Here is a 25,172-nt window from a genome sequence, read left to right on the forward strand (position 1 = left end):
AGGCAAAGAGGAGGAAAGCTCCGGGACTGGGAGTGAGCAACGCCTCAGCACCTGCTTCCCCCTGAATATAATTTTGGCAAAGCTTGGCTGATTATAGGGAAAGTGGAAATGCCACAAAGATTAGGCACATGCAAAGGTGAGGGGCTAGAGATGCCCCATCTATGAGATGTGTTGCACACTCACACACCTTCATGTGCAGACACAGAACTGTGTTTATGTACACAGGTGCTTTGGATGACTATACCACTAAACACAAAATTTTAATCAAACTTTAAACTGTACAGCTTTATTTTATATTCACCACATAAGAAGGCACTCTCCTGGAATATACCCTTTCACTAAGAAAGTGAGCAAATTTCCTCTTTCCTTCTCTCCTGTGTAACCTGGCTGTTCCAGTCCACTGTACTCTTTCCTAGAAACCCAAGTTCTTGTTTTTCTGCAGCTAAGGTGGGCACTTTCTATATTTACTCACCTTAAAGCTTCTTTTTAAATCAGTTTTCATGGCTCAAGAAAGTGTGCCAATGAACTAGTCTGGTAGCCGGCAAGTCACTGCAAACTTATTGTGACTTGTGTTGAACCTCCTAGATGACCTACATAGATATATGTCTTGTTTTTTTTTTCAATATAAAGCTTCTATTTTTAAGGTGATCTGGAGTATACGTGGAATTCTTTTTCAAATGGAACCGATTACTAGGAGACACAATCAGAAAACCAACCAGGTATTTGATGTGAATTCTTAGGAACTGAAGCTTCGAATCCAGCCGAGAAGTTTGTTACCCTCTTCCAGCTTTGCATTGGACTGTTCCGAGATCATTTCCTCAGCCCCAACATTGTCCAACAGGGCGTGATGTTGGCTGATAACAAGAGACAAGAAAGCATTCTCAAGTTTTGTGACTTTGCTAGGCTCTAGTTTATAGATACCCCCTTACACTGGCATAAATAACAGCCATATGTTCTTTCATAGCCATGGCAGAGTACTGTCCTTGTGGCAGCGACTCAGATGCACATCGTGACTCAAGAGTTGCTGCGTGGCAGCACTGAGGTCAGGGCAAAACTGAGCCAAAGCAGCCACCTCCTGATTCCAGCCACACTGGCTGGCTTCATGGCCCTGGTTTGGGCAGCAGATCAAACTCAGGACACAGACAAACCAACATTAATGGCAGGGTGGATACCTCAGTAGAACAATTCTGTTTCCAAGAAGATCTGTCCCTCAGTGACGGAAATGACATTCGTTGGAATGTAAGAAGGCACATCACCAGCTTGTGTTTCTGTGACTGGTAAAACAGTCAAGGAGCCACCATCAAAAGGATCATTCATTTTGGCTGCTCTCTCTAGCAGATGGAAGGGTAGGTAGAATACACATGAGGATGGGCCTCAGGACCCGGGGATTGGAGCAGCAGCAAAGGCATCTTACGATAAGCAACAGCCTGTTTGGATAAGTCATCATAAGTGATCAAAGCATGTTTGCTATTGTCCCTAAAATATTCCCCCATAGAACAGCCAGAATAAAAAGCAGGCTCTGCAGTGGGGTGGCAGCATCAGAAGCAGTAGCTGACACCACAATGGAGTACTTGGTGGCATCTGCATCTGTAGGTCTCTTCACCAATAGGGTAACAGTGGATCTCTTCTGACCAATAGCAGTGTAGATACATTCTACATTATTTCCATCAAATCCACCATTGAAAACATTTCTGGTTAACAATTGTGTCAATGGCAATTGATGTTTTGTTGGTGTCAGTCACTAGTAATCAGCTCACACTCACCACGACTGACTACTGACTGGCCCCAAGCTGTCCACAGCCTTAATGACAGTCTGCTATGGTCCCCAGACACAGATTGGGAGAAGGATTTCAAGGGCTTTCAGGCCAATTCACCTGTGAGTCTTGGAACCAACTGTACCCTTTCCATAAATGGCATTACCAAAAGCATCTACTACATGACCCAACAGATGCTCACCAATGGGAACATGCATAGTGGCTCCTGTTTGCTTCATAATATCTCCTTTCTTAACTAGTTTATAATTTCTGAGCACAATACCACCAACACTGTCAGGTTCCAAGTTCAGAGACATACCCTTTAAGCCTGAGGAAAACTCTACCATTTCTTCTACTTGAACATTCTTCAGCTCATGTACGTGGGCAATGCCATCACCAAGACTTAAGACATGCCCAGTCTCTTCAAGGTCAACAAAGGTATCAGCTCCAAGAATCCACTCTTCAAGATCAGAGGATGTCTCAGCAGTGCCAGTATTCTGAAGATGAGTGCTAGGGCCACGGGGATTTCTTGCAGCAATGATGACCCCAGGGCGTTTTTGGAGACCAGCCTAGCTGCGGAGGAAGGGAGAAGGCCAAGGCCATGGCCATGGCAACACACATGGAGAGCATTTTTGCAACTTCATGGCAGTTTCTCTGTAGCCACAGTCTCCGTAATGACTAGATACAGTTTTTAATTGTACCTTGAGAGTGGTGGCAAACAGTAGAAAATTTGAGTGTTATAAAAGGCTGAAAAAAACCCTCATTAAATTATTATATTTTTTGTTATTAAATTGTCAAAAATAATAAATTATTAACAAAAGAACTAACTCTTATGAAACACTTTCTAGATGCTAGGCACTGTGCTAAGTGCTTTGCGCGTTATCTATTCAATTGTCAGGACAACTCTGTGGAACAGGTTCTATTTCATCCCTGTTTTGCAGATGAGGAAATTGAGGCAGAGAGACATTGAGCAAATAGCCCTAGATCTGACATCTAGGAGGACATGGTGCATTCAGGGGTTGAACTCATGACCTACCTGACGGTAGAGTCCTTCTCTGTCAGTCAGTGGCCTTTTTTTTTTCCTGGGGAAATGGGTAATGGGGATGGGTGTTAGAGAATCTCAGATTACACCCACAGGATAGTCCTATCTACAGTTTCTCAGGGGAAGGAGGCAGCCTCCAACTTGAGAGGTATCTTAGAGCTTTTGTTTGACGCTAAGAAGTTACGTCACCTTTTTAGACCTGTTTTCTCTTCAGTAAAACAAGGAGGGTGTTCTAGATAACACCTTCAGCATCCCTGCACTAAAACGCCTATCTCTTGGTGCTTGTGAGGAAGAAGCAGGTCAGTTTCTGCATCCTGGACCCTCCAAGCTAGGAGCTGCAGGTACCGTGTCACCTACATAAACTGGTAACAAGAGATGGAGGTTGGACTTTTACCTAAGAAACAAAGAAACAATTGTCTATTGGGCACTGTGTGTTTTAAAGAGATTACATAATTTAATTCTTACAGTATATTTGTGCAGTAGATAGCATTGTGTCCGTTTTTAAAAAATGAAGCTGAAACATAGTCCTACCAAGTGACTTGCCCACTATGGCCCAGTTAAGAAGAAACGAAGGCAGGACTGAAATCACGTGTCTTGACTCCAAAGCCCGGAGCGCATTTCTCAACCTGCGCCTCCTTTAACATCAGTTATGTCATTTAATTCTCACTGCAAGTCTACGTGGTAGTTACCACCTCCCCATGTCACTGAGGAGGAAAGTGAGCCTCAGCTCACTTGCCAAGTAAGGGGCTTGGCTCCGAGTGGGCGGGAGAAGAGGCCACAAGAGCGTGCACGAGCGAGCGGGGGCCGCAGGCAGGCTCCTCCTCTTCACCCTGTTTGGTCGCGCAGCTCCCACCTTTTCAAGTCCCAGGCCCACGCACCGCCCTCCTGGAACTACATTTCCCGACAGGACGCTGGCGCGCGCACGCGCACCGGGGCCTCCACCATGGCGACAGTGCTGTCCAGGGCACTTAAGCTCCCGGGTAAGGAGTGGCCCCCTCGCGACCAACCCTCCCCGACCTGGGCTGGGGAGATGGGGAGGCCAAGATCTGGGGGCGAAGCGGGTCGGGGCCTAGCCCCAACCTGGGCGCAGCTGCGTGCGCGCGGAGGCGAGCGATGCTGTACCCGTGGGCTGGGTTAGTGGCGCCTGGCGGGTCGGGGATCGCCGGCACCCAGCCTGGGAGACCCGCAAGGAGGGATCGCTGGAGGCACGCGGGGCAGGTGGCCCGGAGCAAGCTGACGCTGTTGCGGTGATGACTGTCAGAGCGCGCGTCGCCGCCTTCTCGAGGGTAGGGATGGTGAGGGGCGCATCCTTTCCCCAGTGCGCAGATGGTGTACCGCGGAGTCTCTAGCTCCCTCTCTTGGGTTGCACCTGAGCGGCGGCGGGCGGGCGCAGCAGGACGACGTGTGACCCTCTGGAGCAGCCTGCCCTCTAATTGATGGGTATTTTCTCTCCGAGTTAACAGAAAAGGAAAATGGCAGTTACTTGGCTGATTGGACTAGTCCAAAGTCACGAAGCAGTCAGTACTGGAAAAACCTAGACTTGGACGCCGCGGGTTGTTTTAACGCTAGACCCTGGCCTTTTGATTCCACTTAGCCTCTGGCTGTCTAAGCTGAGCATTTAGGAGGGAAATGATATGGCACTTGCAAGTTGCAGATAAAGTGCAGAATATTTTTTAAAGAAGCACTAGTGATGATGACAGCTTCCAGAGCCAACGCAGTACTTTGGGCAGCCGTCCCAAGTCTTTTGTTTGCTTGTTATTTTGTTTTTAACCTTCAGAATGGAATTGTGCTATTAGAGACTTGCTACTTTAGTAAATGCAGATTCTATTCTGCCGAAATAAAATGTAAACGTTAAGGCTTTAAAAATTTCGTGATTCTACCTAATAAAATTTTTAGACATTAAACTATAAGCATTTGCTGCTAGCTTAAGGGGTTAGTGGGCAGAGCAGTTGCTTTCACAGGCCTTGTTAGAAAGGGCTAGTTGGGTGTCCATCCGGTGGACATCCAGCATAGGATGCAGGGGCTTGCACTCTGCTACATTGAGCCACGGATGACTGTGTTGGGTATGGATTTGATAGGAATTTGCATTCCTGTCTCCAGACTTCATGACCTAAGACTTTCCCCCCACCCCCACATGGGCTTGTTAGAACATTAGAAAGAACATGGATAATATCTACCTTGGAATGTGTAAGTAACATTGAGCTGAACGGGAAGAAATGTCCCTCTACCTGCATAACTGATTAACTTTGAAGAGAGTAGTAGCCTTGTGTATCCTTAGTGTAGGATGATATCCTCCCAAAGGAGGTAATGAGGTGTCAGACATATTTAATTTTACTTCTTTTTTCTTTTAGTTCCACACCCTGCCCCCTGCCCCCCTACCCCCCTGCCAAAAAAACATGAGTAACAGTTACTCTCTGAGGATGGGAATGCCAGAAAATTTTGCTTTCAAAACTCAAGAAAATCTTGCTTTCAAACTCCTGAGCTCTTCTGCATTCCACATCTTGAGGCTGTGGTAATTTTACCCCCGGGGGTATTCAGTTGCAGTAGCCCCGTCATCTGATAGGGTAGAGAAACCACAGCCTGGTCCTTGGGCCTATGTTTGGGCAGCGGCTTGCCCTGAGCAGTCAGGTGAGTTTGATATAAGTGAGTTTGATACTTTTTAATGCCCAGATTAGCCACACATTCTTTGATCTGATATGGGTTGGTACTTTGTTTCGAGGTTTGTTTTTGTTGTCGTTGGCTTTTACTTCAGTTATCTCTTGCCTTTTCTCCCTTCTACCCCAAATACAATTTTTAGCTTTTATATTAAGTAAAATTTGTTTTTGGATACACTGTCATTGCAGTTGTGAAACTGCTGTCCTGTTTGGGTTACTGTGTCATGCTACTTTAGTTAACGTCCTCACTATTCTTTTAAGGGGGCAGAAGTGACATATATAACATTATATTAGTTTTAGGTGTACAGCACAACGATTCAGTATTTGTATGTATTGTGAAATGATCGCCACAGTGGTGTCCTCCCTATTTTTATGTGTAAGGAAGCAGAACAGAATGGCAACTAAGAGCATAAGACAGGCTTGAATTCAAATCCAGTCTTTATCAGATTAGTTACTTAATCTCTTTAAGCTTTAGTTTCTTCATGTATAATAATACTATTATGGTACATTCACTCTGTTCCACACACTACTACATATTGACCTCATTGGATTATTTAGCAAAGTCAAAGAGATGGATGTACCTGAGAGGTTTGTTAATCTTGACATGTGCTAGTTATTCAATAAGTGTTAGCTATTATTATTATCATCATTAACTCCATACTGGAAGGAAGGCCGATGTAATAGTGAGATAATGACAGATGTCCTCAACCTTGTGAAGAAAGAGCAGTGGCTGGGACTGCACTTCACAGTCTCATACCCTTCCACTAAGCCCATGATGGAAGGATGTTTGGCCCACATGCATAGAATGAGGTTAATTAATAACAGAAGGACAGCATAACCTTTATAAAGCAGCCTGTGAGACTGTTTATCTTTTAAGTATATATCTTTTTCAGTTCATTTTAAAGTTTGAAGGTCAAACACTGAAAGGAACATCAGCATAATGTTATTGCAATAATTTGTTTTATTATGTGTAACTTGGAACGATCATGTGCCCTGCCTGGGTAAACGAATCCATGATGTGAATTATTTATCTTTAGTTGCAGTAGAGTGTGTGGCATAGTCTATGTAATGTATAGTACAAGTCACAGAATAGTATATATTATAGTGTGTTCTTGGGAACCTTTGGGGATGGCACAGCTGCATGTCTTTCCTATTTACGTTTTCCTCCACACTGTTTTGGGAGTGGTGTGTAACTAGTGTCCTCAGTCTTTCTACAGGGAAAGCGGTAGCTATGGAAAGCTCGTTTGCATTGATGTATTGTGAAATGTGTCTTCTCCCCTATTCTTTGAAAACTTTTCATTCGTTAAAAGTGTGGGTGGTGTCTGAAATCATCAGAGAAGAGAGTGCCAGAGTGCCCTGAGCTTAGGAGCATGGTTTTGATGTTAGCTCCTCAGCCTAAAAGGCTGATGTTTATACACCCTTACTGTCTTTCTGTGAAACAGAAAAAAGCGTTCACTTAGGAGTTCTCTAATCAAAACTTGCAGTCTGTTATAATTAAGCAGAGGTTTGTCTTTGAACTTTCTGGAAAAATATGTACTATTAATAGTGTAAAAGTAAATATTTATTTTAAGGGTTTGGACAAGAATTGGTCCTCGTCTTTTGTGATCTTTAAAAGAAAGACACAAGAGTGAGATAGCCTGTGAGTTCTTGCGCACTTGCCTTTACACTTCCCAAATATTGTGGCTGGACCAGAGTTCTTGTACTTCACAAGAACATTTACATATTGTGGCATGGTCTCTTTTCTTCTGAGAAGTTTTGCAGATTGTGGCATGGTCTTTTAGGGATGTATGTCAGTGTGGAGAAGTCAGTCTGATTTTTGTTCCCATCATTAGTGACTTGATTCTTTTTCCCTTGGCCTGGCTACTCATATGTTTCTTTCTTTGTCCTTGAAGTTCAATGACTTTACTAGACTATGCCTCAGTATTGATTAACCTCTATCAGTTTTTCTTGAGACTCATTGTATTCTTTATACTGCAGTTTTAGGTCTGGCTTTATTGAAGGAACTTTTTTTGGTATATCTTTTTATTTTGTTATTTTTTTCTTTACTCCTCACCCAAGGATATATCTATTGATTCCAGAGAGAGAGGAAGAGAGGGAGAGAGACATTGATGTGAAAGAAACATCTATTGGTTGCCCCAGCTCAACCCTCTGTACATGCCTTAACTGGAAACTGAACCCACAAACCGGGCATGTACCCCGACTGGGAATTGAACTTTCAGTTCATGGGACGATGCTCCAAACGACTGAGCCACACTGGCCAGTGCTGTATATCTTTTAAATACTGCTTTTGGTTCAATTTTTCCCCCTTTTTCTTCTTCAGTTATGCATTTATTGGATCATCTTTGTTTTCTATAGTTATCCCTTTTTTCCTAGTCCTAGTACAAGCCTTGCTCATTTCCATGGAAGGCACACCGGTAGTCAGTACAGACTTCAAAGCCAGATTGTCTGGGTTGGAATTCTTGCACAGTCACTTACTTGCTGTTTAGCTATGGGCCAGTTAGATAAATGTCCAAACCTCATCTTTAAAATGGAGATAATAGGGTGCCTAGCTCACAGAGCTGTTACGAAGACTTCCTGAGATAAGACAGTAAAAGCCTCGAAAGGGTGCGTAGCAGGGGCTCAGAACTGCCAGCCGTGGTTACCTCCATTTCATTTTCCTTCACTTTCACCAGTGTGTCCTTCATTGTCTCTGACTGTTTTCAGTGCCTGTTATTTCTGCCGAGCCCAACAAAGATGTTGTTTCTAAAATTGTTTTGTCATTATCTTCCATTTTTCTGTGCCCTGCTTCTCTACTGAAGTATCATTTCTTCTTAGAAATACATTTTTTTCAGAGAAGGCCAGTTTCTTTAATTTCTTGGATCCCATGGGGAAGTACCCATTCATTATTTCTTACATTTCATGGTGTCATTTGTTCGGCCTTTGTTCTTTAGTTGGTTTTGTTTGATGTTTTGTTGTAACTTCTTTCTTGATTATTTGTAGAACTTCATAGTATCTTACAGAATGACTCCTAGTGATGGCCTCCTTCTGACCGTGATTCATATTTACACGGGTGGTTGTGTGACAGTGGGCAGAGGCAGGGGCCAGAGGAGCGAACTAGGGTAATCGGGATCAGAATACAGTGTAGGCCTGCTAACTCAGATTCCTTTTTTCCCAACTGCCGCTCCTTGGTGGATGTCACTATCCCGGCTAGCAGGGGGCTGCCAGTTTGTTACGGGGCCCCTGTGTGCCAACTTAGCATTTACTTCTCTTTGTTTCTTCTGCCAGTTATTAAATTACTGCTCCTGAAAGTGGATCTGGGCCCATTTATTTTTTATTTTTTAATCCTCATTCAAGGATGTATTTTTATTGATTTTAAAGAGAGAGGGGAAGGGGAAGGGGAGGAAGAGAGGTCGGGGAGAGGTCGGGGAGAGGGAGAAACAGGGATGGGCCGCCTCCCATGCACAGCCGGACGCCTGCCACCTGCCACCTGCCAGGGGGTCCGGCCTGCAGCCTTTCTGTTGTAAGGATGACTCTCCAACCAACTGAGCCACCCAGCCAGGCTGGGACATTCATTTCTAAATCAAACATTTATTGACTTTCTATGAACCAAACGCTAGACTTGACACTAAAGATTTTACTTCCTGTAGGCCCTGGCCGGGTGGCTCAGTTGGTTAGAGCATCGTCCCAATACACCGGAGTTGTGAGTTCGATCTCCAGTCAAGGCCCACGTAAGAACCAACCAATGAAGCATAAATAAGTGAAACACCGAACTGACATCTCTCTCTCCTTCTCTCCCTGTCTTCCTCTATCTCTAAAATCAGTAATAAAAAATATTTTACTTCCCGTATTGTGTTTTATTGCTTCATTTCATGTCTTGAGCAAACTGAGACATAATATATGAAATGATATCACCAAGATCACAGTGACCAGAGGTAGAGATAAGCATCAAGAATTCCTTTTTCCTTTTAAATTAGATTTTCACATTTCTTCTTAATAGAACATTTAAAGTAGCATTTACATTAGTAACAGCTTACCAAGTACTTTCCAAAACCAGAAACGTTTTCTTGGCTTCTACTTGGCTTTGACATGAAATAAAGGATAAAATCATCCAGTCACTGGCAGCGAGGGCCAAGGGGTCACTTGCGGGGAGGTGTGTGCACGCCCGCCTGTAATTTCCACCTCTCCGCCACCCCAAATAAACATAAGGTCAAGTGAAAACAGGCCCTTGTTGTGTAAACCTTCTTTAAGAGCAGCCCTCTACCTCTTCGTTCCTGCTCAACCCCAACCCTCCCAGAATACCTGCTCAGAACAGCATTTTTAGACATAAACGCTGTTTACTAAAACAGGTACTTGGAAGGGCATCAGACTCCCAGGAAGGTTCTCAGGAGTGAATTCCCAGTGAAGCCTCTCCAGGTGGCATTTAGAGTTCATCTCAGTTGTTTCGTGGAAACAATTGGAAGCCACCAATACCGGACTGTGAGAGGCATTGTAGAGAGAATAAAATTGTTTTAGAAGTTTAGGGAAGTCCCAGGAAAGATTGGAGCACCACATTCCTAAGAAACTAGAAGGTTTTACGGAAGGCATATGGAAGGTTGATGATGTAAGAGCCATCATCTTTCTCATTAGAGAGATTCAAACAAATTAAAAGAGGTTTTAAATAAACAAACAAAAAAACCTAAAAAGGCACTTGAAATTTGCTTTCTCTTTTCCTTTCCAATTTCTTAAACTCATGCAAGTAATATTTCTTGAACTCTGTGAGTTTCCTTCCTTCCAGCCCCCCGCCCCCATTCTTTCCTCCATGCTGGTGTCTATTTTACAGAGCCACAAAGGTCCCGGCTTATAAATCTGCTTTGTTTCATTTTGTGTCATGCTGTGTATTTTCCTAAGTGCTGAAGTTGCCATGTGCTTGGTGAGGGTTTCTCCTTCCTTGTTCTCCTTGAAGCTTCTCTTTCTGATTTTTCAGGGAAGAAGAGCCCAGACCTCAGCGAGTATGACCCCCTCACGCAGGCCGACAGTGACGAGAGTGAAGATGATCTCGTGCTGGACTTGCAGCAGAAGAATGGAGGGGTCAAGAATGGGAAGAGTCCTCTGGGGGAAGCCCCAGAGCCCGACTCCGATGCTGACCTTGCAGGGGCTGCAAAGCCTCACCTTTCCGAGGTCATCACGGAGGGGTACCCCTCGGAAGCCCTCGGAGGCCTGGAGCCGAAGGCAGCTTCCTCCCTCGTGTCCTACATACGCACATCTGTGTTTCTGCTGACTTTGGTGATCTCAATGATCCTGGTGCTCGTGTGTGCTTTCCTGATCCCCTGCCCGCCCAGGGATCTGCACAGCACTTGGAGCCGCCGCCTGCACCCCCAGGGAGGTGAGTTGTAGGATTTTCAGCCCTAATTTTGTAAAGCTTCTGATTATTGCATTGTCCTTGAGTCTCCTCCAAGTCCTTAAAAACTAGTGTGTGTCATGTAGCATCTCTGCCCCTGTGGGTAGAGGTGCCTTTAGGAGCTTAAGACTTGAAATCAAACAAAAAGATGGATTGATAACTTGGGAAGATCATTGCTTTGTTGTGTTTCTGTTGGCCTTGTTTTTTTTAATTTTTATTTTTCAGTTGTGGCTTATTTTCAGTATTATTTTGTATTGGTTTTAGGTGTACAGCATACACCTGAAGAGAGTCGTACACTTTACAAAGTGGTCCCCCCAATATTTCTAGTACTCACCTGGCACCATACATAGTTATCACAACATTATTGACTTATGTCCCCTACCGTACTTTATATACCTCCCTCTGACTGTTTTGTGACCACCAATTTGTACTTCTTAATACAATAGAGTATTATTCAGCCATAAAAAAAGAATGAAATCTAACTATTTGGGACAGCATGGCTAGACCTAGAGGGTGTTACACTCAGTGGAAAAGCCAGTCAAAGACAAATACATATGATTTTACTTTTATGTGGACTCTAAGGAAGAAAACAAACAAACAAAACTGAAGCAGACTCAGACACAGAGCACAGAGTGGCGGTTGCCAGAGGGGAGGGGGACCGAGTGAATGAGGTGTTAGTTGGTCTTCATTAGACATAGATGACAGAGTATTGGTTCGCTGGCTTCCTGATGCAGCCAGCGCCATGTCAGGGCAGAGCAAAGCAGTGGGAAGGGCCGCTTAAGAGAAAAGTACGGCCCCAGGCCTGGCCAGACCAGGAGCCAGTGCTCCTGTGGGACCTTCAGGCAGTTGTTGATCACAGAAAGCTGACTTAATTTGAAAATTAAAATAATTGTTTAAAAATTTTCTAATGTTTATTATTTTCATTTTCTAAAATTTATGAAATAATTTATTTTCAAGTAAAAGAGAGTTGCTTTCTTGTAGCAACTTTTCTTCCTTGTCCCTAATGGTCAGTTAAGATGGTGCTTCCCAGGTCATTCTAGCTATTTTGTCTCATTTTTGGAGCAAGACTCTTTCAAATAGCTTGCCCTGGGCCAAGAGTGGGGATTGCATCTACAGCGTCAGTGCTGAGCAGTCAGCCCTGTCTTTTGTAAACTGCGTGAGGCCAAAAGGATTCAGAACACACCAGCCTCAAATAGGTCGCTTTGGCATATTGATTATTTGGGACATAAAAGCACTTGAACAGCAGCAGGTGCAAGAAGGCCACTCTGGCTTTCAGTTCTTACTAAAATCAAGAGGTGAAGCTCCCACGTGAGAGATGTTCTTCCTGTACCGGCAGGAGAGAAACGTTCTTATCACCAGAGACAGGACATGGAGGCCAAGAGAAATGTGTACAAGCAGACCTTTTTATTTATTTATTTTTTAATTGTATTTTATTGGTTATGCTATTAGTTTTCCCAATTTTCTCCCTCTATTCCCCCTCCACTCTGCACCCCCAACCCTCCAGCATCGCCCCCTTAGTTCATGTCCATGGGCTGTACATATAAGTTCTTTGAGTCCTCTGTTTCCTATACCATTTTGACCCCTCCCCGTCTATTTAATGCCTATCAATTATGCCTTTTCTTCCCTGTACCTTTTCTCCCCCATTCCTCCCTTCCCCTTCGACACTGAAAACCCTTCATGTGATTCTGTTCCTGTTCTTGTTGTTTGCTTAGTTTTTGTTTTCATTGTTTTTCTTTTCTTTTAGGTTCATTTGTGAGTTTGTTGTCATTTTATTGTTCATATTTTTGATCTTCCTTTTCTTAGATAAGTCCCTTTAATATTTCATATAATAATGGCTTGGTGACGATGAACACCTTTAACTTGACTCTATCTGGGAAGCACTTTATCTGCCCTTTCATTCTAAATGATAGCTTTGCTGGATAGAGTAATCTTGGATGTAGGTCCTTGCCTTTCATGACTTCAAATACTTCTTTCCAGCTCCTTCTTGCCTGTAAGATTTCTTTTGAGAAATCAGCTGAAAGTCTTATGTGCACTCCTTTGTAAGTAACTGTCTCCTTTCCTCTTGTTGCTTTTAAGATGGTCTCTTTGTCTTTAGTCTTGGGTAACTTAATGATGATGTGCCTTGGTATGTTCCTCTTTGGGTCCAACTTCTTTGGAACTCTCTGGGCTTCCTGGACTTCCTGAAATTCTATTTCCTTTGCCAGATTGGGGAAATTTTCCTTCAATTGTTCAAATAACTTTTCAATTTCTTGCTGCTGTTCTTCTCCTTCTGGCACCCCCTATAATTCGGATATTGGAATGTTTCAGGTTGTTCCAGAGATTCCTCAACCTCTCTTCATTGTTTTGGATTCTTCTTTTTTCATTCTGTTCTGGTTGGATGTTTATTTCTTCCTTTTGTTCCAAATTGTTGCTTTGAGTCCTGGTTTCCTTCCTCACTGTTGGTTCCCTGCATATTTTGCTTTATTTCATTTTGGGTGTCTTTCATTTTTCAACCAACCTCAATCAGTTCTGTGAGCATTTTGATTACCAGGGCTTTAAAATCTCCATCAGATAGGTTGGCTGTCTCCTCCTCCCTTAGCTCTCTTTCTGAGCTTTTGCTCTGTTCTTTCATTTGGGTCCCATTTCTTTGCTCGGGCCCCTGATAAGTTGTAAAGAGGGCGGGGCTTAGGTATTCACCTGAGCAGGGCAAACCAGCACTGCAGTGCTGCCTGTGGGGCAGGGACCAGAGAGGGAAGGTGTTGCTCTCTTGTTCGTGTCTAGCGCACTCTTCAAGGAACTTGTGTGAGACTGGGAGTTGTGGCAACCGTGGTAGCCCACAGCCCTCTCTGAGTCTCAACTTCCCCTTAAGTCAGCCCCGTCCCCGAAGCCTGCCACCTCACCGCAGCCAGCCCGGTCTGTGCTGTCCATGGCCTCACCGCGGTTTCTCTCCATCCGCCCGCTCATCAGTCTGGTTGTTCTGGTTGATGTTTTCTTTAATTCCGTGGTTGTCAGAATTTCATGCAGTTTGATTTTCTGGCACTTCTGGTTGTTTATTGATTTTAGGTTGGTTGTTTTTCTCCTTTTGGTTGTGCAAGGAAATGAAGGGCTTCTGCCTATGCCTCCATCTTTGCCGGAAGTCTAGATTCTCTTCTTCCAAACAGACCTTTTTAAAATACCTCTTATCTTCCTCTAGTCTCCACATATATTTTAGTTACTTTTTACAGTTGCCTCTCTTATTGAACCTGGTATATAAGCTCTTGGGCCTGGCCACTGCTGGGTCTTCATTTTCTTGTGGGACCTTCTAGTACGTGTACAGGTTTATTAAATAAAATTTAAATGTTTTCCTCATTGATCTTTGTCAGTCCCAGCTAGAAACCCTACCAGGGCAGAGGAGCAGTTTTCCTTCCCCTACGGTAGTCCCACACCCCATACTGTCTTGGTCTAAAATATTTCATCTCTGACATTTCTGTGATCCTAGTCGAATTAGCCTCTGATGAGTTCTGTGTTCTCATCTTTACTTTCTCTTAAGGGGAAACTGGGTGACTATGACTTAAGTTATATCTCTACAACATAGAACATCTCTTCCTTTCTTTTTTGATTTTTCTAAGTGAGCTCTGTAATACTTGGTATATAGATACAGTGTAAAAACTAGTAACAAACTTTAGGCATCTCCAACACCCAGCCTAGGAAAATAGGACATTGTAATGACCTCTGAAATCCCCATGTGTCCCTGTGGAGTGTGTCTCCCTACTCTCCTGAGTTGACTTTTTTTTACTTTATAGTTTTACCACATATGTGTCCATAAACTGTGTAGTCTCTAATTTTACCTAGTTTTGAATTTTATATAAATATAATGTAGTCTGTTGTGAGTGGCGTTTTTGTTTAACATACCAAAAAGTATTTTTGTGGTTCACTTGAACTGAGGTGCCGAGTGTATGCTCATTTTCACCACCGTATGATTTTCCACGGTAGGTCTAGCTTATGATTTATTGATCCATTTTGCTGTTGGCAAACATTTATTTAGGTGGCTTCCGTTTAAAAAAATAATGTTACTAAGAAAATTCTTGTGCACTCTTGTACATATTTCCTGATGCAGTATATAAGAATTTGTCTAGGGCATACACCTAGGAGTGAAATAGCTGGGTCATAGGGTATGTGCATGTTCAACCTCAAGTTTCCCACAGTGGTTTTACCAGGGTACACTTTCACTAGCTGGGTGTGAATTCTCTCCGGATTTGGCAGGTGCCCTCTGACTCCTCCCTGTTTGGGGTGGAGCGTTGCTTGTCACTGCCGGGTGGAGATGGAAGTCCAGGCATCCCCTAAGCCTCTGCTGACACCACCCCAGTGGGGGAAAGAGAGGGGGACCAGGCTCCCTCATTAGGGCTGGGTGGGCTAGAACTAGAGGCTCCCTACCTGGCCTTCCCTGACATGACCCTGGTGGACGAAGGAGGGGTGCCTTGTTGCCACTGGCAAGGGTGAAAGTCTAGGCTCCGTACTTGGCCTTTGTTGTGGGGGTGGGCTTTCAGTTTTGTTTGCGTTGTTTGGCTGGGCTAGAGCAGTTATTATCTAAAACATTTCTGTCTTGCCAGCCTAAGGAAGCCAGCTTTTCCAGGGGCCTTTCGTCTGTACCTGTTGGCTTTCGTGGGTTGCAGGCTTCTGCAGTGCCTAGTCTGGGATAGTTGAGGCCCAAAAAACCTCCCCAGGGGGTCATCACCTTGTCATTCCTTGGGTCTCACAGTCCCTAACTGCCCTGCCCTCTCCCCAGCTTCCAGAGTCTTCTTATATTTGTTTTATGTATAATGTCCAGGGATTTCATCTGCGTTTAGTGAGAAATAGGCAGAACCATGTCTACTCTCTCTTACCTAGGAACCAAAAGTCTGCCTGATTTTTATGGAAGTGCTGGAACTCTGTGTTCATTCCTTTTTTAACCAGTTTGTGGCAACTTGCTAAGGGTTTTTTTCATTGTGTTTATCAGGTGGGGACCTGTCTCCTTTGGAGTTGGCCGATGTGAACGGCGATGGCCTGCGTGATGTACTTCTCTCCTTTGTAACTGCAAGGAATGGGAGTGCAGTCGGTAAGAACTCGACTTTTGGAGGCTGCTACAGGAGGCGCTCGTTGATTGGAGGGGCTGTGTGCTAAGCGAGGGCATCCTGAGGGGCGCCGTAGAAAAGGGTCTGCATCAGTCACCGTGGGTCTTGTCATACAAGATAAACCCTATCAGCAAGTTCCTGCGTTTAAGTAAAGCTCATTTCAGGAAATCATGAGCCCTATAGCTGGAAGGAACTTTTAGTGGTCGGCAGTCCCGTGAAGAAGCTGACATCTGGAGAGGAAGTGCTTTGCCCACCCACCTGCAGTGCTCACCGTCAGTTCTTAGGTTTCTTGAGTTTTCTCCCAGTCAGTGTTTCATAGCTTCTTCAGTTATAATGAACATTGGCGATCCTACCATCCCACCCCGGCAGAAAGCTTTTGTTCATGTACTAATATATCTTCCACACTTACACCTTAACTGGGTGTTTTCCTATTACTCCTTCTCTTTACTCCTTTGTCTCAGCTCTCCATTCTGCTGTCTGCTTGGCAAGGCTGACCTGTGTGAGTTATGACAAGGGTCTCCCTTGTGTGCAGACTTCCAATTGGGTTTAGCCAATGGGAAGCACAGGCAAGAAACTGGAGGAGAGGAAGGGAGCCAGGAGAGAGTGTGCATTCCTCTGGCCCCGTCCCACTGCCGTTACAGTCTGGCTGCATCCTTGATCCCAGGTCGCAGCTCCTGTCGAGGTGGTCCTCTTACAGGACTTCCTGGATTCCAGTAGTCACTTCCTCCACTGTTCCACTGGGCCTGGGAACAGGAACAGTTCTGAGGTTCCCTGCGCCCTAACCACATCTGTCTCTTGATTAACCCTTTCACAACCTACCCTGATTGAGTGTGACATTTCCTGGAATCCTGAGACCCCAGCTGTTACACGTGTCAACTGGGAAAAAAAGTGCTGCATTTGTGGCACAGGCACATGAGGGCTTTGGTTTGTCTTGCGGCCTCCATTGGGCACAACACGAACCAGCCTGATTTGGCCATAGATTGTAAAAAGACCAACATATCTACATATGGCACTTTCTATGTGCTGTGCACCACTGTAAGTCCATAGCATATATTATGGATGAATTCATCCCTCAGCTCAGTCCCATGCAGTGGACTAATATTATTATCCCCCGTTTGCAGATGGGGAAACTGAGACAAGTGAGGCTAAGGAACTTGCTCAATATCCCCAGCCGGTAAATGATAGAGCTGGGCTCCAAATCCTGGGAATCTGGCTGTGGAGAGTTCAAGTTCTTGACCCTCTTATCAAACTGCTATGCACGAAACTCCAGACACTGGGTTAAAAAATCTGTGCTACTGAGCATGAGAAGGATTGTGTTTTTTTATTTGTTCTGTCACTCATCCATTCATTCAGTGACTGGGTATTGAATGCCTGCTGTGTCCTCATGTGGAGCTGTGCTGGTTATATTGAGCGAAACAAAATGAGTGTGGTCTTTGCCTCAAGGAGTCACAGACTGGTGGGAAAGGGATAACCCATCATCATCCAGAAAAAGATGAGTCAGGGAAGTCTGTAGGGCCCTGAGGGAGGAAGGAAGAAGCACAATACATTAATCACAGCATCCCGAGAAGTCTGAGCGTTAACATTTGTCACCACGATTTGTCACCACAATTTGTCACCTGTATTACTGCTTCTGGCAACCAACGCTGAAAGAGTGAGCTACCACTTGTCCCTTGTTTTTAAGTTGTCTGTTTAATCAGCAGCACTGAGGCACAAGTACCGAGTGCTGGAGGGGAAAGTGTGTGAGATGGGTCAGTACCCCACACAGACAGTGAGTGTAAAGCTGGCGCCAGAGAAGGTTATTATTCTGCTCTGTTAACTGACATAAAATACAGGGCCCAGCAGAAGTGACGCCTGCTTGAGTGTCATTGGTAGGATAATAATATGAGTGTCATAATTTTAGTTTTAATTTAAACATTTCACCTAAAATGTCATATGGTGTGCTTGACTGTGATATTGTTATATTATAGAATTATATGCTTATGATGTTGTAATAAAAGCTTTTGTAATAAAAGGGGGCATTATTTATGCCAGATCCTGTATTATTCATTAAAGAGGCAAGCTACTCGAATTCTTTACCAGCTATCCTTGGGCCTAGGTATTAAGTTTTTCCAAGTATTCTGTCCTGACTGGGGCCAAATCAGTTACTGCCAACTAACTCTAAACCAGGAAGACCTACTGATTTTTGCTAAATGTAATCTTCAGGTTTATTTTCTAAAATATTTTTTTCTGCTCTCAGGGAGCATTTGCTAATGATTAGAATTCAGAGCTCCCTGCTCTGCAGACATTCTACTTTAGCCTCACTTTTCTGAGCACACCTTCCCCCTCCTGTTTTTTTTTTTTTTGTTATTGTTCTCAGTAACTAGTTTTTCCATATTCTTGATTTTTTGTTGCTCCTTTTTTAAATTTAGAAGACAGTTGGCTGCTACTTCTCAAGTACTTTGTACGCCACTGAGGGTTCAGAACTTAATGCCTTAATTAATGTCTTTGTCCTTAAGGATATCTGTGTTCTGTGACACTCGGGTGACAGACACGGAAACACGTGTGTTGGGAGAGGTGCGAGAGTAGAGTTCCATGAGGCAGCCCGGAGGGGGGCCATGGCTCTGGTCCTGGCGAGAGTGTGTTGAGCAGACACGACAGGTACTCCGTTTTCGGACCTTGGTGCCGGAAACATGGGAGAGAGCTGAGCACACAGGTGTGGGCTGCTGCCTTCCCAGCATTTATTCTGGCTTTCCGGCCTCTTGCTCATCTCCGTCTCTTATTTTCTCTGCCTCCTTTCTTTTTTTCTTCTCTCTTTTGAATGCTTCCAGGTGTCTCAAGGCCAACTGCTGTTCTCGTGTGCCTTTCGGGGATGAATGGCAGCACACTCTGGTCTAGTCCCCTCCCTGAGGAGGCTCGAGATATTACATGTTTGGACCTGCTGCCAGGAAGCATGGCTGGGACCATCTGCCTTGTGACAGGGACACACAAGATGTTCAGTGCATTCAACGCGACAGCAGGTAAAGATCATTTGCCACAAAAGATTTCTGCTCCAGTGAGCCCTAATCTAAAATAGAACAATCTGGTGAGCATCGTACCTTTCCACTCTCACATGGCGGAAAATCTCACCCACTACTTTGGAAGGCGTTATTAAGGGAGACAGCAGAAGAAGGGTAACAGATTGAGTGCTCCTAGATCCATGGTTTAACCTGAACAGAAACTGCCTTAAGGTCTCTGATATCTAAGTGGTCTCCCTCCTCAGTCATTTGCACAAAAGACAGCTGAGCACTATCTCTTCGTATTTGATATATGTAGGGCCCATGTGTAAACTCGGGCTTTAACTACTTAAAAATACGCCAGTGAAGAAAGTGAGGTTTGTTGAGGCATGTCAATTGGGCCTTTTATCTTCTTATTGCATTCAGACATACACGACCCAAGGAACGAAAAGGAGTTGCGTATGAGGGCTGTCTGCAGAGTCATAAGTATATTGCAGGTGTGCTCATTAACACCTTAGACTCAGGTGGAGCTGAATAAATTTCATCCTTTCCAGTTTTAGAGGTTAGAGTTTGGTCCTGAGGTACTTCAGAGTAAAAATAATGGAATTCGAGTTAACTTTAGAATTGAGGTCATCTTAAAAATCTCCTACAATTTTTCTACTCGTGAACACAGATAAGGGGAGAGAATTAGTCTTCTGGTTGGCCACCCCAGGGGTTCCGTAATAGTTGTAATAACCTCTAACAGGTCAATTCCTCTGTCCTAGACAAGTGGGCTACTCTTGTTACTGAACAGAAATGGGGGTTTGGCTGCCCACTGCCACCAAAAGGTGAACTTGAGAGAAACTGGTGAGAAAGGAAAGGTTTTTATTTAGATGCTGAACAAGCTGGGAGAACCCGTCTCAAAGCTCATCTCTTCTGCACGACCCAGACAAAGCCCAGCCATCCTCAGCAAGATTGAAACAAAAGGCAGTGCACAGAGTTCCTGCTACATCTTAAATGACTGTCCTTTGGAGCCCAAGGTGGCTGTCAGTGATCATCCGAGTAGCTTAGCGTGTTCTCAGCTGCTGTCTGGCTTCAGTCTCCTTCCCGGAGGGGGGCTCTGTGTGGAGCTGGTGCTGCAGCTTCTAGAGCCACAGGGTCTCACAGCTGCTGGGCCAGAGAGCACGGTGAACACATTGGTGAGGGCTCCACCAGGTCAGTGGGAGAGACAGAGACTCCCTCCTGGGGGCCATGGGCCATGTGACTGCTGAGGTCATGTGGTCCCCGGAGAGGACAGGCCAGTGCACTGTCTGAGTACAGATCCTGAACAGCGAGCAAGGAGCAAGAGAGTTTCTTTCTTCCCCTGGGTTTATGTTAGTTTTGGATGTGGGATGGACCAGGTTCTTTTGAAGAATGATCAGTTAACTTCTAAATTTTTGTGGGCTTTGGGTAGGTGCGCCTCCTGAGCAATCCCTTCTTTCCCCAGGCCGGACTGACAGGCCTCTTTGGTCCAGGACCTCCGCCCCTGCTGCCGTTTTAACTTCTATTGCACGTGCCTTCCTCCAGTCAGTCCCACTGTCAGTCTGGTACTGGAATGGGGCACAGTGCATTTTCCCTCTATCCAACTATCTTGCTAGCCTTGTGAGAGCTTAGTGTAAGAACCTCTTCTTGTTGCCATGGCTGATGGGGGAGACTCCCACGGTGCTCCATCAGCTCTGCACCTCCCATGCCCTGGTCCCTGTCTGAAGCAAGTTGCCCACACTCGGAGCCCACTGGCAGAGAGCGACTGAACTAAAAGCCTAAGTAAGGAGACCCTGGGGACACCACTCGGCCTCTCAGGCAGCACCGAGTCTTGCAGAAGTGCTGTGAGACGCAATGTCCTTGCCATGACCCCGGGTGGTTTGCGAAGGTATTGTCTGGCTTCCCGCCGTGTCCTCAGTACCCCGAGGAGCGTGGCTCAGTGGCTCCCAGGTTCCGTACCCAGGGCCTAACTCCATCTGCCCTGGCGACCCCTTCCATTTCCTACCCTGAGCCCTGTCCCAGATGTCAGACAGGCTGTCTATTGGTATCACTCTCTCCTGGAGAGACTTTAGTGCCTCCATTTTACCTAAAAAACCAAGCTGTGACATTATTACATGGGTTTGTTAGCTAGATACTTAAGGGTTTCAGCTCACACTCCTTGCTTCCTTCCTCCCCTTTTAGTTAGATAAAAACTAAAGGAAAATGGAAGTAGGAGTTGGTGTCTGTTGTTCGGCCACTGAGTTTCTTTTTTTCTGGCCTGGGGATTTAGCAGCTGCCTCTTCCAGAGGCAGAAAGCCGTCATTGTGATCAGCGTATTTGCCCTCCCCTAGGGAAGACTATCTGGACTTTAAACCCGAACTACTTAGCCAACAGTACCCTGGCTGCCCCAGGGGTGGTGCTGCCGGACGTGGATGAAGACGGCGTTCGAGATCTTGTGGTTCTGGCTGTTGGGGAATCACAGGTAGGCTGCATATTCAGTGGTCCTTGTTTCTTACAGAGAATCCTTCAACTTTAGCTAGTTCTTGGTATTGTTATTATAAATGCTGCTTGAAACCTCTTATTGTAAGAGCTTAGATTTAAATAAATTTGCCTTGTGAAATTAAATGGATAAATGATCATTCTGCACCCATTTCCCCCGCAGTCTCACTGTGGCTCCATTGACCGTGGCATGGTAGGGCTGTGCCGCCAGGGAGATCTGTGTGTGAAGTCGCCCTGTCACTCTGTAGCTTTGTGGCCTCGGTGAGCCAGGAGCCTGCCCACGCCCGGGCTTCTTCCCACGTGCAGTGGGGCGTCAGAGCCGTCCTATTCAATGTGCCCAGAGTAGTGCCTCTGCGTACGTCTAGTTCTGTCATGTTTAACTCTTGTTGCAACTGTAAAACAAAAGACAGACTGATAGAAAGTTTATAAAACAAATATATAGAAACCAATGTAGAAAAAATTATAAGTTGACAAGAAATAACAAAATGACCGAAGAAAAGAGAGCTCTAGTTCAGGCTGCGACAGCACAGACCTCCGTTCTGGGGCAGGGGTCCGAGCCTTCCGCTCCCGCCTCAGGCCTCCCTGGGCCGATTATCCTCCGCCCAGTGAAGTGACTGTTGGGGAGCGTTTCTCCCTGACTCACAGGACTGATGAACGTAATTATCTCAACCTTAAGTCTGTATTCCTGAAGTTTCTCTCGGAGCTTCTGTGAAAGTCTCTCTAAGATTCCCTAGTGTGCATCTGCCAGGGGATGGGTGTGGAGAAAAGAATTGAACAACTTGGAGAGAATAGTTGTTGAAAAGGGTGGATACAGATCATTTAGTCTCATTTGATCATTTTAATTTTAATAGACCTTGTGTTTGCTGTTGTGATTTTTGTAACGCATATGTGGAGTGGAGTTGTAAAATCTGCAAGTACTGCTATTTAGAAAAAAGAATTAAATCCATCAGTATTTTATCATTTTCTGCCTAGAGCCCTGTGGAGCACTGAAAGTGCCCCCAGACACCAGTTTCAGGAGCGCTGCTCTGGCGCCCCAGGCGACGCTGGTGTTCCTGGGAGGAGAGGGGCGCCAGGCCAGGGAGTGTAGGGGGGCCCGGCGGCTTTAAGGGCACTTTCCATTGATTTTTCTTCAAGTTGCCAGTTGGTCTTGAAGTAGACTGAGCCAAAATTCTGGAATTACTCACATAATCTTTTTTATTCCATCATGTGAGTAAACATGGGGTCTGGGGCAGATTTCCATGGGCACGTCCATCAGGCAGTGATTTTCTGAAGGTCCCAAAGTGGGAAGTGTGGGCGGTTTCTTTCTGAAAGAAATTACAGTTAGCAAGACATTGGACAAGTTTATAACCTAGAGCCCAGTGGTGGTGGATGGGGTGACGCTTCAAGACCCTTCCCAGTGAGGTAGCCTCTCGTAGGGGGACGGGCGTCTTGCCCGTCCTACTTGGGGCCCCTGGTCTTTTGTCTCTGCCAGAAAACAAAAGCGGGCCCAACTTGCCTCAGAGAATTTACTCATTTGTCCAGTCGTGTACAGATATGGAATAGTCTCCATGCTGCCCCACAGTGATAGACTGTACTAGAAAAGTCTTGGAGAAGCGATGGGTTTAGAGCACTACCTTTATCTTTATACTGACTGCTTTTGACTTCTACACCAGCAACAGAGAAGCTGAGGCACCTGCTAACTGTGAGCTGCAGACATGGAAGGCTCGTTCTTCACAAGAAATGAAGTGCATTAGGTTTATGACTTAGAGCGATTGCATCCTGAGATCTGGTTTAGGGCGAAGTGGGCTTGGGGCAGCTGACCTGGCATGGGGTTAGAGGAACTGATCTGGCCTAGAACATTAGTGGGAAGGGGCCTTAAAAGCCACGTGGTTAACCCCTTCATAGCCTGCTTTAATCTCTGATGCAGTATTCCAGGCTCATTGGCACCCATGCTTTCCTTAAGAACTCAGGTGGATGGGAATATCACTGATTTGTGAAGCAGTCCATTTGATTTTTGGTCAGGTCTGTAAAATTCTGTCATTGATCAGAAATCTTCCTTATAACTCCAGTTCATTGTTCAGGTTCAGCCCCATAGAGCTACTCCGAATGGATCTAATCCTTTTTCTTCATGGAAGCCCTTTACCCGTTAACCTTGTCTTGCTAAGCCTGCTACTCTAAAGGCTAAATATCCCCAATTTGTCGTACTGTTCCTCGTGCTACATGGAGTCCAGGCCTCTCTTTTTTGATTTCCGTCTCTTTGTACTCCAGTTTGCTCATATCTCTTTTAAAACTCTCTTTTATTTCTAGTATCACTTTTAGTGACATAAGGAAATTGTTACTTCTTTTGATATAAACTCTGTATTTCTATTAATGCAGCCAAAGATTGTGATAGCCTTTCTGCGATTCAGTTTTTGCTCATAATCACGTCTTTTAATTAATCAATTAACTAATGTCCCAATTTCTTCTTCCAGATTTTGGCACATCTTACATCTAAGACTTTTTTGAATTTTGAGTTTGTCACAGAGCATATTAGCTGTCTCTCTCAGTTCTTTGATAAGCTTCGATTTCGTTCCTTCAAGTTTTTGATAGGAATGATGATAGAATTGGGACAAGAGCAGACTGCTGTGACATCCCAGTAAAAACCTCCCTCTGCCCTGGCTGGTGTAGCTCAGTGGATTGAGCACAGGCCTGTGAACTAAAGGATTGTGGTTCGGTTCTCAGTCAGGGCACATGCCTGGGTTGCAGGCCAGTTCCCAGCAGGGGACTCACCAGAGGCAACCATACATTAATGTTTCTCTCCCTCTCTCCTTCCCTTCCCCTGTAAAGATAAATAAATAAAATCTTAAAAAAACAAACAAAGAAACAAAAAACCTCCCTCTGGATTATCATGGACTCCTTTTCTGGGAAATCACTTGCCTTTTTCTTGTTCATAAGAACTCAGGATGATAAACTTTGTCAAAATCCTTACTGAAGTCATGGTATCAATACAGCCCTCATATTTCCCAACCACCCCCATTTTCCAAAAGAAAACCCTCTCAGGCGGGGTTGGCAAACTATGGTCTGAATGCTAGATTTGGCCCATTGCTTGTTTTTATAAATAAAGTTTTATTGGGACACAAGCCTATTCATTTATGTATTACTGCTGATCACTTTTACACTACAGCGGTAGCGTAGTTACTACAGAAACTGTTGGCTGGCAAACCTAACATATTTACCAGCTGGCCTTTCACAGAAAATGTTTGCCTGTCTTTGCTTTAGAGTAGGTTGAGAGTGGCCAGGCCAAACTTGTAATGTTTTGATGGGAGATCAGTGTCTGCAACAATATTTGTTGGGACCACTAAATTAGTGGGTATTTCTGGGTATGAGGCTAGGGACCCAGGAATCAGCTGTCTTGTGTTTAGCTCTGGACTACAATTCTGGTCTCAGGTGATTGTTCATCAGCCACAGCTGTGCTTCAGAGCAATTGCCTGAGCTGCGGTAAAGATGCCCTTTGCAGGTATCTTACTGAGGGGCTGGGACAGTCGCCTCCCTTTCTACTGAGAGGGGAATAAAGTAAAGCAGGTTTGGCTTGGTGCTTCCCAACGCTGGAAAGTGTTTCTTAGCTAACAAGGAAGCAATGACTGAGGGGAGAAATGATTTGACTAGGAAATGATAGGGCTTTTACTGACCGGTCCCCCTTCTTTCAATTCTTCAGCAAGATTTGTGCTTTCTGCTGGTGTCTGGCCGGACAGGGAGGCCAGTAGGCCGAGCTGTGAAGTACAGCATCGTAGGAGAGGGGAATCTGATCGGTCCTCAGGTTTACATCACCGCAAATGGAGCTGTCTACATCCTGTTTGGACTTGGTAAGAAGCAAGGCTGGTTTGTGCTG

General features: G+C 44.9%; 1 protein-coding gene and 1 pseudogene across 1 annotated transcript in view; one reads left to right on the forward strand and one right to left on the reverse strand.

Moving 5' to 3' along the window:
* Nucleotides 1-572: 572 nt before the first annotated feature.
* LOC119042837 (ATP synthase subunit alpha, mitochondrial-like) lies at nt 573-2,384 on the reverse strand (annotated as a pseudogene).
* A 1,284-nt stretch (nt 2,385-3,668) lies between these two features.
* The window catches only part of FAM234B (family with sequence similarity 234 member B), a 31,024-nt gene continuing 9,520 nt past the window's right edge, over nt 3,669-25,172 (forward strand). The window contains exons 1-6 of the mRNA XM_037136591.2: nt 3,669-3,776; nt 10,393-10,791; nt 15,761-15,859; nt 18,683-18,871; nt 21,178-21,308; nt 24,999-25,146. Of these exons, the coding sequence (XP_036992486.2) occupies nt 3,740-3,776; nt 10,393-10,791; nt 15,761-15,859; nt 18,683-18,871; nt 21,178-21,308; nt 24,999-25,146 (1,003 nt within the window). The 5' untranslated portion in view covers nt 3,669-3,739. The remainder of the gene's footprint in view (nt 3,777-10,392; nt 10,792-15,760; nt 15,860-18,682; nt 18,872-21,177; nt 21,309-24,998; nt 25,147-25,172) is intronic.

The sequence above is a fragment of the Artibeus jamaicensis genome, unplaced genomic scaffold (assembly GCF_021234435.1).
Source record: "Artibeus jamaicensis isolate MK-2021 breed Jamaican fruit bat unplaced genomic scaffold, CSHL_Jam_final contig_233, whole genome shotgun sequence".
Taxonomy (NCBI): domain Eukaryota; kingdom Metazoa; phylum Chordata; class Mammalia; order Chiroptera; family Phyllostomidae; genus Artibeus; species Artibeus jamaicensis.